The sequence below is a fragment of the Balaenoptera musculus genome, chromosome 1, assembly GCF_009873245.2.
Source record: "Balaenoptera musculus isolate JJ_BM4_2016_0621 chromosome 1, mBalMus1.pri.v3, whole genome shotgun sequence".
Lineage (NCBI taxonomy): Eukaryota > Metazoa > Chordata > Mammalia > Artiodactyla > Balaenopteridae > Balaenoptera > Balaenoptera musculus.
Window position 1 is genome coordinate 165,780,054 of NC_045785.1, and position 18,329 is coordinate 165,798,382.

General features: G+C 41.1%; 1 protein-coding gene across 1 annotated transcript in view; it reads right to left on the reverse strand.

The window, feature by feature from the left end:
• Positions 1-5,366: 5,366 nt before the first annotated feature.
• MTARC2 (mitochondrial amidoxime reducing component 2) overlaps positions 5,367-18,329 on the reverse strand; it is a 32,430-nt gene continuing 19,467 nt past the window's right edge. Inside the window, exons 5-8 of the mRNA XM_036831002.1 lie at positions 10,891-10,952; positions 10,746-10,817; positions 9,905-10,043; positions 5,367-5,728 (exon numbers count right to left, since the gene is read on the reverse strand). Of these exons, the coding sequence (XP_036686897.1) occupies positions 9,917-10,043; positions 10,746-10,817; positions 10,891-10,952 (261 nt within the window). The 3' untranslated portion in view covers positions 5,367-5,728; positions 9,905-9,916. The remainder of the gene's footprint in view (positions 5,729-9,904; positions 10,044-10,745; positions 10,818-10,890; positions 10,953-18,329) is intronic.

Here is an 18,329-nt window from a genome sequence, read left to right on the forward strand (position 1 = left end):
AGGGGGAGGGCGGTTCCCGAATCTCCTTCCGGCCGGAGTATCGCGTGCTGCTCCTGAGGCCTGGCCCCTGGGGCGCTGCGGGTGGGAGGTGGTGGCTCGGCTTCTACGCGGTCTACTGCCCGCCGCCGCCTCCACTTCCGCCGCCTGCTGGCTACTAGGCGACGTGCCCTCCCCCATGATCGCTACAAGTGACCAGTTTATTTATTTACGTATTTGTGGCGTTGACTTAAAAAAATGCACAAAGTGAAAGTTGCAAGTTAAGTTTTATTTGGAGCAAAATGAGGACTGCAGCCCGGGAGACAGCGGTTCAGATAACTCTGGAAACTGCTCAGAGGAGGCGAGGGGCAGCCAAGGATACCTAGGAGTTTGGCAACAAAGGGCAGGTAGTGTGGAACGTCATAAGATTATTGTTAATTAAAGAAAACCAGTTATCTCAAGTTAAGGAATTTACCCCTTTTCTATGTATGGGCAGATGCAGGAGACCGGGCTCACTGAAATCATTCCTTTGATATGCACCTCAGCTATCTGGGCCAGGATCCTGTATTTTTACATCCCGAGTTCCCTCAGGGCTCCCCGCAGGGAGTGACTGCAGTCTGATGGCTGCTAGATGGCAGGGATCCTCTTCAGCCCTGAGTTTCCTCAGGGCTCACAGGTTCACGTTGGAGAGTTGCAATCGTTGATGACTGTGACATCCTTTGTTTATTGATATGGCAGGAAATATATGCCATTTATAAATATTCCATACCATTTATAAATATTCCATTTATCAGTGGGTTGTTTATTTAACCTAAAATAAACAAAAAAAATTCGCAGGACAAAATATAATTTTGAAATTAGAAATCAGGCAGCAGGCAGATCCCTCTCCTGGAGCTAGGAGCGGGCGGGCACCACGTGGCCTTCACAGTGTCCAGCTGCATTAGAAAACCCTAAAGATTCCACACAGAAAAAAAAAAAAAACTGTTATAATTAATAAATGAATTCAGTTAAGTTGCAGGTCACGAACTCAATATACAAAAATCAGTTGCATATCTATACACTAACAATGAACTATCAGAGAAATTAAGAAAACAATCCTATTTATAACTTACCAAAAAGAGTAAAATACCTAGGAGTTAATTTAACCAAAGAGGTGAAAGATTTGTACTTTGAAAACTAAAACACATTGAAGAAGACACAAATAAATGGAAAGATGCTCTGTGCTCATGGATCGGAAGAATTAATATTGTTAAAATAACCATACTACCTAAAGCAATCTGCAGATTCAATGGAATCCCTATCAAAATTCCAATGGCAGTTTTCACAGAAATAGAAAAAACAATCCTAAAATTCGCATGGAGCCACAATAGACCCCGAAGAACCAAAGCAATCTTGAGAAAGAAGAACAAATCTGGACACATCACACTTCCTGATTTCAAACTATATTACAAAGCTATAGTAATTAATATAGTATAGAGTTGGCATAAAAACAGACACATAGATCAATGGAATTGCTCAACTGAGAGCCCAGAAATAAACTCACACATATCTGGTCAATTAATTTCAACAAAGGAGCCAAGCATAAACAATGCGGAATGGATAGGATAGTCTTCTCAATAAATTGTGTTAGGAAAAGTATGAAACTGAAACTTCTCTTCCCACCCTATCTTACACCATACACAAAAATCAATTCAAAATAGATTGAAGACTTGAATAAAACCTGAAACCATAAAACTCCTAGAAGAAAACATGGGCAGTAAGCTCCTTGACATCTGTCTTGACAATGATTTTTAGATTTAACACCAAAAGCAAGGGCAACAAAAGCAAACATACATAAGTGGGATTACGTCAAACTAAAAAGCTTCTGTGCAGCAAAGGAAACCATTAACAAAATGAAAAGGCAACCTATATAATGAGGGAAAATATTTTCAAATCATATCTCTGATGAGGGGTTAATATTCAACATATATAAAGAACGCATACAACTCAACAGCAAAAAGAAAAAAGCCAATTTTTAAAATGGGCAGAGGAACTAAATAGACATTTTTTCAAAGAAGACATACATACAGTTGCCCAACAGGTACATGAAAAGGTGCTCAACATAACTAATCATCAGGGAAATGCAAATCAAAACCACAATGAGATATCACTTACACCTGTTAAAGTGGCTATGATCATAAAAGCAAGAGATAAGTTTTGGGGAGAAAGTGAAGGAAAGGGAACCCTTGTGCACTGTTGGTGAGAATATAAATTGGTACAGCCACTTTGAGAAAAAATATGGAGGTTCCTAAAAATTTTTTAAATAGAACTACCAAATGATCCAGCAATTCCACTTTTGGGTATACATCTGAAAGAAACAAAATCACTATCGTGAAAAGACATCTATACCCCCAGGTTCACTGCAGCATTATTTACAATCACTAAGACATGTAAACAACCCAAGTGTCCATAGACTGATGAATGGAGAAAGAAGTTGTGGTGTATATATATATACAATGGGATATTATTCAAGCATAAAAAAAAGGAAATTCTGCCATTTGTGACAATATGGGTGGACTTCGAGTGCATTATACTAAGTGAAGTATGTCAGACAGAGAAAGACAAATACAGTATGATTTCACTTATAATTGGAATCTAAAAAACCAAGCTCATAGATACAGAGAACAGATTGGTGGTTGCCAGACATAGGGGTGGGGTGTGCAAAATGGGTGAAGGTGGTCGATAAGTACAAACTTCCAGTTATAAGAAAAATAAGTCCTGGGGATGCAATGTACAGCATGGTGATCATATATAACAATGCTGTATTGTATATTTAAAAATTGCTAAGATATTAGATCTTAAAAGTTCTCATCACAAGAAAAAATATTGTAACTATATGAGGTAATGGATGTTCACTAAACTTATTGTGGTTTCATTTACACACACATATATCATTTCATTTATACATACACATATCATTTCATTTATATATACACATATCATTTCATTTATATATACACATATCATTTCATTTATAAATACACATATCATTTCATTTATACATACACATATCATTTCATTTATATATACACATATCATTTCATTTATACACACACATATCATTTCATTTATATGTATACATATCAAATCACTATGTTGTGCACCTTAAACTAATACAATGTTATATGTCAATTAGAAAAATAAAACTATTTTAATAGAGGTCATTACAATAGGGCTCAACTCTGAATACAGCAAAGACATCTGGGGATGTATAGCCAAGGGGCACAGTGAGGGGGTGAGTGGCTGAAAAATTACTAAGCAGAGACATCAAAGGTAGGGATTCTCTCAAAAACTGGGCTTAGCAGGATTCTTGTTAAAACTGGGCTAGGCAGGTCTGACAAGGCTATAGCCAAGGTGGAAGCCCAGTTGAGAAGAGGGCTCAGAGGAGCTTGAGTAAGGTTTGGCCAAGGAGAGAGTTGTTCTCAGGCTCAAGTTTAGCACACGGGCCAGGATGGTACAAGACCTCATCAAACTCATCCATGCAGATAGAGGGTGCCTTACATCACAGAAGGGTCAGTTTCCAAAGGACAGTGAATCCTCTTTCCCCAGATGGCAACACACCTCAGGGCCTTTCAGTGCTGAGCAAAGATCTGTCCTTGGACATTGTTCCCCACCATAAATATTTAGGCCTAAACAGAGTATATCTGTCCTTCCTTTCCTCCTCCCACTCCAGGTACGCCCTCCCTCCCCACTCCTGTGAAATCCAGGAACTGAGTTCAGAGCACAGAGACCAGTACTGCTTCAGGCGTTAGCGCTCTTCAGTGATCTGGCCTCTTCCAGGAATGAGCTGGAGGAAGAAGGGCCTTGCATGAATCTAGCTTCCCCAGAAGAAAGGTTGACTGGTGGTGATGTGCACCATGGGGGGGTGGAGGGGAAGCAGTGGCGGGGTGGCGGGGGGCGGGTTGGGGGGACAGAGTGAACAGCAACACAGCACAGGACGGCCAGGACTTGAGCTCCATATGCTCCACAGAAAGGGCAGCTCAGGGGCACTAAACTTTGTTTACTTCTGTTTACTTCCCTCCCTGATTTCTCTTCGGAAATTTAACAGGAAAAAAAGTTGCTTCTCTACTTTAACGGTTGACTTTAAAGTGAGCATGATTTTTCAATTTCATCATTTCCAAACTTCACCCAGGGATATAGCTAAGTTAACACTTTTACCTCACAGGGTACTGGCAGTGAAGGTGAATTTCAGTCCCAGAACCCAGCAAAGGAGAGTGGAGAAGGAAGGAACAGCTGTTCCTCACAGGGCACCAGGCAGTCCCTGGGCAGTCACTGGCCATCACGCCTCAGACGGGCTATCTGTGTAGGTTATGATGGCCCTACCCCACCAATGACAGGAGGTAACCTCTGTGGAGTCCGACTGCATCTCTGCTAGTCTATCAGAAAGGGTAAAGAACAACGAATGACAGTGACTGAAGCTTTAATACAAAATGAGAAAAGCCCTGGAAGCAGACTCAGAAATACCAAAGAAAAAGTACAATTGAGAATCACATTTATTAATATTAAAGAAACCACAAAATTGTGAGTTCATTCATTCTCATATTACATCAGTGAGAATTCTTGTTCTAGTCATACCAAAATAGTTCAAAAATCACTGGCATCTAGAAGAATAGGTTCGTGATTCCATCCTCCTACTCCTACTGTCAAAATTTCATTCTCTTTCAAATCCCATTCTCTTCTTTATCGTACTTGGAATTCATACTTGGTGTATCTGTCAGTTACAATTACTTTTACCTGGCTTAATAGAGGCATAATCAAATATAGAAGCAAAGTCTACAGAATAATTTCCATTCTCAAATAAAACCCGATTCCATAATGGTGGGGTCAAAACCACACAAGCAAAAAGTCAACAGGACTCAATAGCGATGTAAAAACCAATCAGTAAGAATCTGTGTGTTAACATGTCACTAATAGGAATTTGTATGTTAACATGTAAAGGCATATTAGGAAACCTGTTGTTTCTCATGTCTCCTAAAACACAGAATGATGGGTAATAAAATATAAACATTCAAAAAAATTGTGTAGCTTTTTAGCTGATTCTTTAAACTTTTTTTTTACAGTCTCTTTTTATATTATTTTCCATTATGGTTTATCACAGGATATTGAATACAGTTCCTTATGCTATACATTAAGACCTTGTTTATCCATTCTAAATGTAACAGTTTGTATCTACCAACCCCAAACTCCCAGTCCATCCCTCTCCCTACCCCCTCCCCCTTGGCAACCATAAGTCTGTTCTCTATGTCTGTGAGTCTGTTTCTGTTTTGTAAATAGGTTCATTTGTGCCATATTTTAGATTACACATATAAGTGATATCATATGGTATTTGTCTATCTCTTTCTGACTTACTTCACTTCATATAATGATCTCTAGTTGTATCCATGTTGCTGCAAATGGCATTATTTTGTCCTTTAGACTTTCTTTATTCATCAATATTAATGTCAGGGATTGGAGACGTGCAGTAGCTACCATAACATTAATTTTATCGGCAGTTTTATTTATTTCAAAAGTCTTCATTATCTAAAATCTACATATGTTCTTATTCCCAAATCACCTCTCATACTTTCCTTGCATTAACTCAGAGCATCCGTTAACTCCAAAAAGAGATTCATTTCTACGATAAAGATGGTCACAGGCTGGGTAATAAGAATTTGCCCAGGTGGTGCTGCTGTGGTCATTAAAATCTGGATCAGTGCCTCCGGGATGCTGAAACCTGAAAAAATTGTAAGAATCTCTACTTATCTGGCTGTTTCTCTTACCAGTCATAAATAACTCAAACATGCACAAACCAGTCACTTATTGAGGTTAAAATGCACAAAATATAAACTATGTCCTGTACCAAATTACCTCGGCAAAGCCCAGAGCCAGGGATCTCTCTCTCATATGACAGGTCAGGGTGCAGATGGGAAGAACCCTTTGGAAAGCAATTTGTCAAGATGCTAAAAAATATGCCTACACCCCACGAGGCAATAATTCCACCTTTAGAAACCTACCTTATAGAAAAACAATTTTAAAATGCTCTGCATATAACGGCATATACTACAATATTACTGATAACAAAATTGGATATAGTTCGAGTATCAAATACTGTAAAATGGTGTTTAAACAGTGTCACGTAATGTTACGAAGCCGTCAAAAATGACATTTTAGGACTTCCCTGGTGGCGCAGTGGTTAAGAATCCGCCTGCCAATGCAGGGGACACGGGTTCGAGCCCTGGTCCAGGAAGATCCCACATGCCGCGGAACAGCTAAGCCCGCGCACCGCAACTACTGAGCCTGCGCTCTAGAGCCCGTGAGCCACAACTACCGAGCCCACGTGCCACAACTACTGAAGCCCGCACGCCTAGAGCCCGTGCTCCACCACAAGGGAAGCCACCGCAATGAGAAGCCTGCGCACCACAAAGAAGAGTAGCCCCCGCTCGCCGCAACTAGAGAAAGCCCACGCGCAGCAATGAAGACCCAACGCAGCCAAATTAAAAAAAAAATAAATAAATAAATTTATTTATTTTTTAAAAAATGACATTTTAATAGGTTGGAGGACTATGAAAGTGCTTATGATACCTAGTTTGTAATTCATAGATACATATTCATAAGTTCATAGTTCATAGATATACATATATATGTGTGTGTACATATATCATATGATATGTGGGCAGGGAATGTTGCCTGCCCTTCCAGTAAACAAAAAATGTTGCCCACCATTCTGGTTCTACGAGGATCAAGCCATCAGCAGCTGCAGAAGCCCAAGGAAAGTGTGCCCTGAGGAGAATTCAGGATGGAGAAAAACAGAAAGCGTTCTGTGCTTTGAATACTGGCCCTAGAGCATTAAGGTGCATAACTAAGGAATAATTTCAATGAGCCCAGACTCTTGCACCTTCCCACAGGCAGAAAAGCACTCAAATCATTAACTTGAGATGTGTACTCTTTGTGATGAGCAGTCATCTTTTGAAGTTCGACTACATTTTTTTTTTTTCCCAGCAAAATACTCATATATATCCTGGCTTCTCCCTGATCTCTTCAGAGCAGTTCCTCAGAGCTAGCTCAGAGGCTGTCTCCCAGGCTATAACCTCAGTAAAATCCCCCAATAAGACTTAACTCACAACTTTTAGGTTGTGTATTTTTCTTCAGTCGACAGATACGTATTTGTATATATATAAATTATATATAATATATATCTGCATTATATATGATATATAATCATACAGATCATGATATACTATAGATCAGGGCTACATTAAACAGACAAAACACAAACCAAAATAAAATTTACAAGTGGTAACAATGGGTGATTTTTTCTTCTACATTTCTGGTGTCTTCTAAATTTGCTGTGATGAATATGAATTGCATTTATAATGGAACAGACAAACTTTTGTATAATTATATTTTAAATGGATTTAAAAAAACAACTCAAGTAACCCTGGTGCAAGTATTAACAGCTATTTTTCTTAATGGCTTTAATCAACCTGTTGGATAAAGGAGACCCTCCAGAATCAGAAACTACAGTAGGCTCACAATCAAAGTAGGGGAGCAACGTTGTTATTTGTAAAGCCCAACAGAAATGCCCACCAGAGAGGAAACCTCTCGGTGCCCCGGGGGGCGGGCAGCAGGGATGACCACATTCCCCGGATGGGACTCTGAGGGGCTGGCACTCAGGGCGCTCATGGGGTAGAAGAAAGTTCAGAGCAGAGAAGCAGAAGAGAGCCATTGGGAAGCGCTCAGGGTTTGGCACGGGAGTGGTGATAAAAAAAGCTGAAAAGTGATTTAAAAGAGCTGAAAAGGAGCTTAGGACCAAAGGGCAAATAGCACCCACGTCATGCTGAGCATCTGGGCACGCCACCCTGCCTCTCCACGCCCGTGATCTCCACCCCATTTAAATCACATGCTGTCACCCCTGCCTGGCCTTTCCCCTCCCCTCTCACCTGTCTCCTGTCCATTCCACACATGGCTCTCAGGACGATCTTCCAAAAGCACCGTTTTGATCATGATTTGGACTTACACAGTTTCCACAGTGACCTTTACCGGCAAACTAACTTTCAAGAACCTATAATAGGCTTCAAGCCTCCTCTTGGTCAGCTGACCTATCTGAGACTTTGTTTCTTGCCCCTGAAAATGCTGATTATCACATCTATCTCACAGAGACCCTAGAAGGACTACAAAAGATAACACATTATCTTAGGCTTTCTAACACAAGGGCTTTGGGAGCTAAGACAATTGGAAACGGCTGAATGTGAGTGAAACACAGGTGTTCCTCACCTCCGTCCACTGCAACACAACAGGATCTGATTTTGAGGAGGTTTGAGACTGAGCAATACAGAGGACCACTAACTGTTAAGGTACCTCAGAGGCCATTGGGTCCTTCAAATGCAGACAACATGTGAAAGATATTGGCTCAGGTACCCATCCAGGTCCTGTGAACGGTGGCCTGACCAGCAGGGACACAGGATCAGTTCCACTCAAGCTAGATGACTCAGGCTTGGGTCCGTTTTCCCCAGATGCTTTTAGAAATAGTAGGCACTTGGGACTTTCACAATTTTTTTCTCTAGCATTTACTGTATTTCAGCAAATCCAAGATACCTCAACCCTAAGATACATTATTCTGTGCACACCAAGGTTTTTCTAGAAGACACCCTGAAATGTTATAAGAAGCTTTCTGATTTCAGAGGTTTTAAGACGTGGGGAAAATAGGCATCCTCAGACTGATGAAATATCTAATATGTAACATGTATGTATGATGTAATATGAAAGATGTAATATGGTTATGTACATGCCTGACCATAGCCAGGAGAAGTTTCTTTCTTTTTTGCCCAGCCTGTCTCATCTTTCTATTCACTATGGCACCTGAGACTGGGCCCTACATGGAGTACTTGTTGCAAAGATGACAATAAAGATCGTAGCTAATATGTATGGACCACTTTCCATGCAATGCTACAACTTCATATGAATTAACCCTCAGAATAACTTGTATTGGTTGTTTTGGTGAGTACTATTTTTAATCCCACTTTGCAGGTAAGAGTACTGAGGCTTAGAGGGACAGAGGGATTAAATAACTCAACAGAGTTAGGAAAGGGAACTGCTAGGATTATAAACCCAAGTCTGCCTAAGGATCGATCGCGACTGTCTAAACCACTGTGCCACGTTGTCCTGAAGGATGGTCAGGCAAGAAGGTGTGAAAGCCAGGTCGGAATTAAAGAGAAGAATGGTCAAGAGTTTTGGAGATGAAGGGACTTTAAGATCGGGGTTATGGATTTTATGAGAAGAGTTACTTATAATCTTCAATTTGAGGTCTTCTGACTGACTTTCTCATTCCTATAATTTGGGGGGTAGGCATTACGCTCCAGGAGTCTGAATTTTATTTGGCCCAATGAACTCAACGTGAGAACACTGTTTCCTTCCTTAAGATTCAGAATCCAGGGACCTTGTTGCACCGATTTTTTTAACACTTTAAATCATATTTTAAAAATACATTTGATAACAAGCATTTGATTTAACATATTTCCCCCAAGTTGACTTTGAATAGTCTATACATTTCCCCTTCACTTTTCTATCACAGACACAAAAAATAAATACAGAACTCTCCAGAACCGCTCACCTTCACTTTCTTATTCCTTCATGATATTCCCTAATGAACTGGGACCCAAACCTGTCTTTCTGCTGGGGCTCCTGCATCCACATTTTATAATTGGATGGGAAAGTGAGGTGGAGGAGGCTGCAAGAATACTGATTGCTGCGGGGAATAAAAATAAAGGGCATTTTCCAGCTCCAAAGATCAGAGCACAAACTGTTCATTCTCCCAAGAGTTAAAGTAGCAAAACGTAAAAGCATCTCAACACAAGAAAATGTGGCCATGGCTTCAAGGCACTGCATTCCAGAAGCAAAGATTGCCCTTTACCTAGTGGATCTGTCACTGTACCATCTGGTACACGGGGTCACCAACTTTCAGGCTTCCAATTTTTTCCACCGAATAATACATCCCAAAAAGTGGGGATGACTGGTAAATTGGCTTCTCGGAAGGATCACACAGGCGGTAGCTGAAAGAAGCAAAAATTCACCCTTAGGCACACAGAGGAAATAATCTAAGTGCTCTCAGTGGAATTCAAGCATTCATTCTCAGGTTCTGTATAAATAAGCAGCAAGCCTTTTCTAAAATGTGGACAGAGAAGTCTTGGCAATTCGTCAAACTTCAAATAATCCTGGTTTTTCTAGAAGTATCCTGAGAGTCTAAACAGCTTTTCTATGGCTTCGTTTTGAGCCCAAAAGAAGAAACTTGTACGTGTTACTTAAAATAAATACTTTGTTTGCATGTGTACTTCCAGCTTCACAACTCATGGAAATAAATGCCCGTACAATCTCAAAATGGACCTGCCCTGAACTCCAGGCTTCCTCAACAATTCTCATATTCTTGCCATTGATTCTATCAAATAAATGTGAGTTGCAATAAAAATAAAATGACTCGAGGTCTTAATTTGGAAATACACATGTAAAGGTTATTAAAAATTGATGTGAGAGAGACAAAAATTGCAAAATGCAGGATTATACAATTAAAAATTTGTCCAAAGCACTCGAAGATCCATCTAGAAAAAAAAGAGAAAGCCACAAGTACTCACGTACATTGAACAACAGACACAAAACGAGCAGAGAGCAGAAAGTTGCCCAGACAGAGCACCTACAGCCATAAGCAGTTCAAAGGATGGGGATAATATAAAAATACACTGGACACGTGGATGTTCTACCTTTTCAGGGTTTCCAGTGGCTCCTTCCTGTTGATCACTCCGGTATCTGGGTCCACCGTGGTCATAATGCACCTGTCACACAATAACAAAGGGTTAGGGGACAGTTAAGAACCGTTGAGCATGCCGCGCCCCAGAGAGTCCTTACCTGGGACAAGCCAAGACCTTTTTCATTTCTACGTCGCCAATGAGGAGTTCACCCCAGGTGTCCTAGGAGAAAGGGAAAAGGTATTTTTTGAATTAAGGCTTCAACAGTCTTTATAGCAGTTTATTCTTTGGCTGGTCCTATGAAGCTAGCAGAAGAAAGCAGTGCAAGAGGATGCCACGAAGTATTCCCCCAAAAGGACTTAAATGGAGGCAGTGTGTTGGTGAGACCAGGATCTAGCCCTTGACTTGGTCTCAGGAGCCTGCCCCTTTCAGCACAGCAAAAATAGATCTTCTCTAGGGGGTACTTTGCCATGAGGACCGTAAACAACTCCAGGTCAAGGTAATGATATATAATGAGAAGCGGAAAGCTTGCAAGACTGCCCACTCTTTCCTTTTGCTAAGCTACAATGGAAGCCAAGTTACAATCTGATGGTTCTTTGATGAGTGGGACATGACCCAAGAAAAGTCAGTTCTGAGACTCATCCATCCAGCACCTCCACCTCTGCAGACTGGCAGCCTGCCCCCGGCTCTAGCCAGTCACGGCCGCCAGCCCTGCTTTGCTTTCCCACCCTTGAACCGTGGTAGGTCCTGCCAACGTCTGCCTCAGGGCTTCCATCAAACCTCACGACTTTGAGGGAGGTACTCTTATGGTCTCATTTTTACACAAAGATAAGGAGGCAAAGAGAGATTAAAAACTTTTCTCAGGGTTGCAGCAGCTAGGTTTGAAAACCTTTCTGATTCTGAAGCAGGACTTTTAAACACCCAGCTTCTAACTATACCTATCTATATATCTATCTACACACACACATACATACATACATACATATATACACACATATATGGAGGTTATACAGATTACATTATATATACATATATACACATACATATACACATATATATACGAGGAGGGTATGTTACAGGTCTCTCTTGTTAACAGGAAAGCCATCTATCTGCAAAGCTTGAATTTCACAGGACAATCCTTTGTCCAGGCCGCCGGAGGAGAGACGGGAGGCATCGGGGAATGGGGCTTCACTCCAGGCTCCAAAAACCAACAGTACTTATAACTAGATGCAAAAAAAAAGTGACCCTTGAAAAATTGTTTCCTGATCTCAACCCACGTGAGGTTTTCGGAGACCATGGGTCTAACGGATTTGGTGAGAAATCAGCCTCCAAGTGAGGCAATGAGGTATCTATTCCTCTCACCCGCTGGGCTCACTCCCCCAGGGACAGGAGAGGAGAGCAGTCTGTCCCCGCAGGAAGCAGGGCAGAGCAGGGCGTGGGGCCTCTCATGTAACATTTCCCCCTCGCCACTGATGACCAGGCTCCAATCATGCTAGGGTCCTCCTTCAGGGATACACTAACCCCCCAGGGCCTATAGGGGTGATTCAGCCAAGGCACAAAAGGAAGTCCAGTACCTAACTGGGTCTTCCCAACTCAGAAATCTCCTGCGGGATATGACTGAAGTAAGGAGGTCTCTGTGAATGCCCTGGGTTCCCAGCCATCATTTATGAAACTGTTCCTGTGCGGAAATAAACTCCGCGTTCCAAACAACCCGTTGAGGGGTGAACTATGTAACCCTTGTAAAAGGCAAACCCACATCACGTAAAATGGAATCTCTATGGCTTAGCCAGGACTTTTTACAAGCAATGTTCAAACGCAAAACTGCAAGACAGCCGTAGTGCCTAGCTAACCTCCTGGAGGAAGGTGGAATATGACCAGTAATAACAGCTCCTGCCTCGGGAAGTGATGGGTCTTGTGGTACCCTGGCCTGGAAGCGGCTAAAAAGGCTGGACGCACTTCGCCACACGGGGGCGCTGCGGCCACAGGAACGTGAGCCCATCAGGCAGCCCGGGCCGAACCTCGCCCCCCATCAGCTTTCCAAGTAGCCCCCCACCCCCGCCAACGTTCAATTTCTTTTTACAAGGGCTGAGCAATCTCATATTTCAAAACAACGTTATCTGTGGAAAGTCGGCCTCGTGACTATGATATAAAGCAGGAAATCTGAAAAGTTCAGTTAGGTTTCCTAGTTTAACAAGACATTTAATCTGCTCAACGCTATTACACAACTGAAGTACCCAGTTTAGAATAACAAATTACCCGTTTTCATATGAATTGTATGAAGCCCCCCAAATGCCAGTTCTCATTACCTCCTAAAATATTAATCAGTTTATATGATAACATCACCCATCCTGATCTGATTGTCAGCATTTTTGTGTAAAGCCTTATTTGCAGTAAAAAAAAATGCACTAAGCAAATTAATTTAAATGAAATTATTAATTATGTTATTAGAGAAAATAATAATACATTTTAAATTATTGAAAAAATAAATTTAAATTAAATAGTATAGGAAATTAAATTTTCCGTTACATTCTACTAGGCACCCGAGGTGTCTTCCCTAAGCACAGAAACAGCTCCAAGAGCTTACAGCTCCCCCTGCTGGTAAGCAGCCTCTCTGCAGTCTGGAAAAATCCAGGCCACTTAGAGCGAACAGAAAAAAACATGGAGTTTTTGAGATGGAAGAAGAAAGGAAAGGAAGAAAGAAAGCAGGGAGAAAGGGGAAAGTACTATACATAAAGGGCTCAGCTCTGTGGAAGAATCCTGAGAATTTACTATTAATTTGCAGGCATTTTGTAAACACTAAATTAAGACTACATGGTTTCCTATCACAAGAAGCATCCAGAGAAAGACATAAAAGAAGGGTTTGGAGTGGTTGCTGAGGAACACACAGAACAGCACAGGGGAGGATGTCTGTTTATTGGAGACCTTCACTGGAGTGCATATGGGCATGTGCCCAGAAAAACACTAAAGGTACGCCAGGAGATTAATCTCTCTCTCTCTCTCTCCATATGGCTATACACACACAGCTATATACATATATTTAGAGAGAGGTAATAGCTATATAGAGAGAATATTTATTCATCATTCTCTATATATGTTATGATTCTCTCTATATATGTTTTATGATTATATACATATATACTTGTGGCTATACATACACATACACATGTATACATGGATATATACATATATTTGTAGAGAGGAAATAGATATATATCTATATATTCCATCTTTTTCTATGGATATATATATATAGAGAGAGAGAGAGAGAGGAGAGTGCCAGGTGAGAATGGAGGCCCAGGTAAGCTCTTGAATAACCAACTAACCATAGACAGACAAGACATTTGAAAGTAAGAAGGAAAGACAGAGGGCAAAAGCCTGAGTGGGTCTGCTGTTCCGTGGTCTACAAAGGAATTCTTCTGAAGAGCACAGATCAGATCAGCAGTTCTAATCAGACCAACAGCTACAGAGCCTTTGGGCACCTACACCTCAGGCCCTGCTCGCCTACTACCACCTGAGCCCTTCCCCTCCCAAATCTCAGATACATGATCAGTGCTTTCCTTCCGCTACTCCTGATTCTTTAATGGCTACTCATCAGTTCATTATACTGTGTCATACATACAATTGTTAGAAGAAGTTTTAAGCTATGTTAGGATAATTCGAAGGAATGAATAAGTAAATTAAAAAAAATTTTTTTTGTCTAGAAATCTTTATGTAATTTTCTGGCTTGGTATCAATGACTGGACAAGATTACCATAGGCTCAGAAAGTCATCTACTAGAGGCTGGCTATATGCATGCAGACTTACTGTTTGGGCATTAGAAAGGGGGGTGTGAATCTACATTTATTAACGCTGAATAATGTTCAAGATGTTGCTGAGGGAAAAAAGCACACCTAGATATATATACTACGTGTAGGATGATTCCATCTATGTAAAAGAAATCTGTATAAATACCTGTGTGTATATATTTATAGCAATATATTTGGAAGGCTCCTCAAGTTTAAATAGTATTATTTGCTTTTTATAATAAATGTTTCTTTTATTTTTTTCATTTTACTTTTTATACCAAGCATTATAATCCCAACAACACATTTAAAAAAATCATTTTAGTCTAGAAAGTTTCTCAGATTCTTTCTGACAACAAATACATGGTGTCTTATCCAACACCAATTCTGCAATTCTTTGACACCAACTGCTGTCCAACAATTTAACTCAATTCTGATACTAACTGCTGTGAGTTAGCACAGACCCCATGGGTTCAGGGCTCAGTCCCACAAGACTGCCCCACTTCAGACGCCAGCGGCAAGTCCCAAGTCTCCCATACTTCTGACCACCCAGCTATAAATCAAGGGTTCCCATGACCCCCTCTGAGGTTCCATATTTTGCTAGAAGAGCTCACAGAATTCAGGAAAGTGCTTTACAATTACCAGTTTATTATAAAGAATACAATTCAGGAACAGTCAAATGGAAGAGATGCACAGGGCAAGGTATGGGGGAAGGGCACAGGCAGAGCTTCTGTGCCATCCCCAAATGCACCACCCTCCCAACACCCTGATGTGTCACCAATCAGGGAGCTCTCCAAACCCCATCGTTTAGGTGTTTTATGGTGGTTTCATTACTTAGGCATGATTGATTAAATCATTAAACTCAACCTCCAGCCCCTCTCCGCTCCCTGGAAGTCTGGGGTGGGGCTGAAAGTTCCACACTGTAATCATGTCTTGGTCTTTCTGGTGACCAAGCTCCCTCCTGAAGCTATCGACCTGCCTCACCCATCCTGACACTCATCTCATTACCATAAACTTAGGTGTGATTGAAAGGGGCTTGTTATTAACAAAAAACGTTCCTATCACCCTTGTCAGTCAGGAAATTCCAAGGGTTTTAGGAGCTGTGACAGGAACAGGGGACAAAGACCAAATAGATATTTCCCATTACACCGCACAGTTAAGCTATCTCAATCCAAAATCTGTTTCTCTATTTCTAAGGTACACAAGCAAAATGATATTCTTTAACGTCCTGTTTGAATCTCCCTATAAAGAAACCCCATGGCATTCTTCCTACAACGAGATCCCTATACACACACATACCTTGCACTGCATGCTCCTCTCTCTGGGCTCCAGAGAAACATAACATGGTTATGTTCCCAGTACCACAGCCCTTCTCCTACATCCTGCTTCGTCCTGAGACCCTTGTAGGCAGACACAGTGAGGTCACTTTGGTAATTTTAGCATCCATCTCAGAGATTAGCACCCAGGAAGTCCTCAATGAATGTTTGTTGCCAACAGGAATGTTCCAGAATCTTGGTTATGATATGAACTTGCAGGAAATGTTTCCTTAGCTGAAGTAAAACTCGACCTCATGGTCAAACTTCCTTCACAGACTGACTAACACTGGATGTCATACACTGAGAATTACCAACTTACATGAGACGTGACTTTTCACTTACCAGATAAGTAAAGATTATAGGCATCAATGCTGGCAGGAGTACAAGAAAAGGGGCATACTTCCACTGAGCTTGTGGGAATATAGATTAGTGCAGGGTTTCTGCAAAGCAATTTGGCAATGTATATGGAGAGCCTTTAAAGTGCTGATTCAGCATTTCTGAAGAGTCAATTTAGAAATGTAGACAGAGACTGTTTTACAGAGCTATTCATTATTCATGTAAGGGGAAATGGAAAATAGCCTAAATGCCCGCTGATACAGGAATGGCTAAATAAGTTATTGCATAGTTCTGTGATGCACTAATATGGAACTATGAAAACTTTGCTGATGAGGAATTTGTAAAGATAAGAGATGTGTTTGCCGTATGCCATGAAGTGAAAATGGTGGAATTCAAAATGATCTATACAATATCATACAAACAATATTGGAAACACAATAAAATGTTATTGCTGGCTACTTTTTGACAGTAGGATGGTGAGGGAGTTTTACTCCTTTAAATTTTTCTGTATTTTTCTAACTGTATACAGAGGATGTGGTACTTTAAAAAATTACTTTTATAATCAGAAAAAAATTAACTGTATCTTAAAAAGATTCTTGAATTAAATCATCAAGAAGCTTTCTACTTCTCTGCAGCCCTGGTTCCAGATGCCCTCAAGGCTTTCTCCTGACCCCGTGTTTGAGCAACCCCGTGCAAAGAAGTAAATCACTTCATCCTCACAGCGGCTGGTGTATGCTCCTACAGAATTACAGGAGATTCATTTCTGTTAACCTAAATGCATAATAAATGTGCCAGGAGGAAGTTGCTCTTTGGAGGCACTTGGACTTGGAAAATCCAGGCAGGAGGGAAGGACTTCCCAAAGCTGGACAAAGCCAGCAAAGCTAGCTTCCGTCCCCTGGAGGGGTCACCTACCTTTCGGAACACCAGTAACAGGCTACAAAAAAGGAAAGAAGAGACCTTGAGATGTGGCTCTTTCTCTCTCTCTGATATGTATTCACGGAGGGATACTTTGCGGGGCTGTTGTGGCTGCTCGTGTCCCATCCACACGCCAGGCTCCTCTCAGGGAGGTTAGGGTCCTGAGGATTCCAGTGCTTCATGGACAGTACGCGATCCTAGTCTCCCCTTGGGGTTCAGCTTCTGACTGAGATGCTGGGGGTCCCACACCCACCAACAGCAGAGTCTGGGAGAGGCAGCCGCCAGCCCTGATTCCCAAGGGCAGCAGCCTGGGCTGCTCTTCAGCATCTGGGTCCAGGTGTGTGAATCTCAGCCTTCAGGAGGACATGGAGGGAAAGGGTTGGGTGTATGGGGGGGTGGGTCCATCCGATGACTCCTACCCGCCTCTGCAATACCTTCTCTGCTTCAACATCTGTCTTCGACGGGCTCATCTCTAGGGTTGTTTTGTAAAGCACACGGCCACTCCTTACTCGTGATGTTCAAATGTGTATGTCTGTGCGATCATACCTGCTCAAAGGGAATACCCATGTACTACTGTCATCGAAGGCTTTTATTTCCTCCTTGATCTGAAAAATAACATACTTAGAGGTGGGTAAGATATGATGAACAAAATTCAATGGTCACATCCCTGCCCCTTGTTGAATTCAGTTCAACAAGATCTTACATACTCAAGGGCTTGTGCATTCAGGACCAAGGATAAACGAGAAAAAGCACAGTGAGGCAAGTCTTGAGAAATAGACCTCATGCAATTGTTAGGAAGATTAAAACGTGTTTGTTAACTTACTTTTTTTTAAAAGTTGGAATATAGTATGTGCAACATTAGTGTTTGTTTTAAAAAAAAGCCAACTAACATATATCCAGAAAAACTCTAATTAGAAAAGATTCATGTACCCCAATGTTCATTGCAACACTATTCACAGTAGCCAAGACATGGAAGCAACCTAAGTGTCCATTGACAGATGAATGGATAAAGAAGATGTGATACATATATGCAATGGAATATTACTCAGCCATGAAAACAAATGAAATAATGCCATTTGCAACAACATGCATGGACCTAGAGATTATCATACTTAAGTGAAGTAAGTCAGACAGAGAAAGACAAATATCATATGATATCACTTAAATGTGGAATCTAAAATATGATACAAATGGACTTATTTACAAAACAGAAATAAACTCACAGACATAGAAAACAAACTTATGATTAC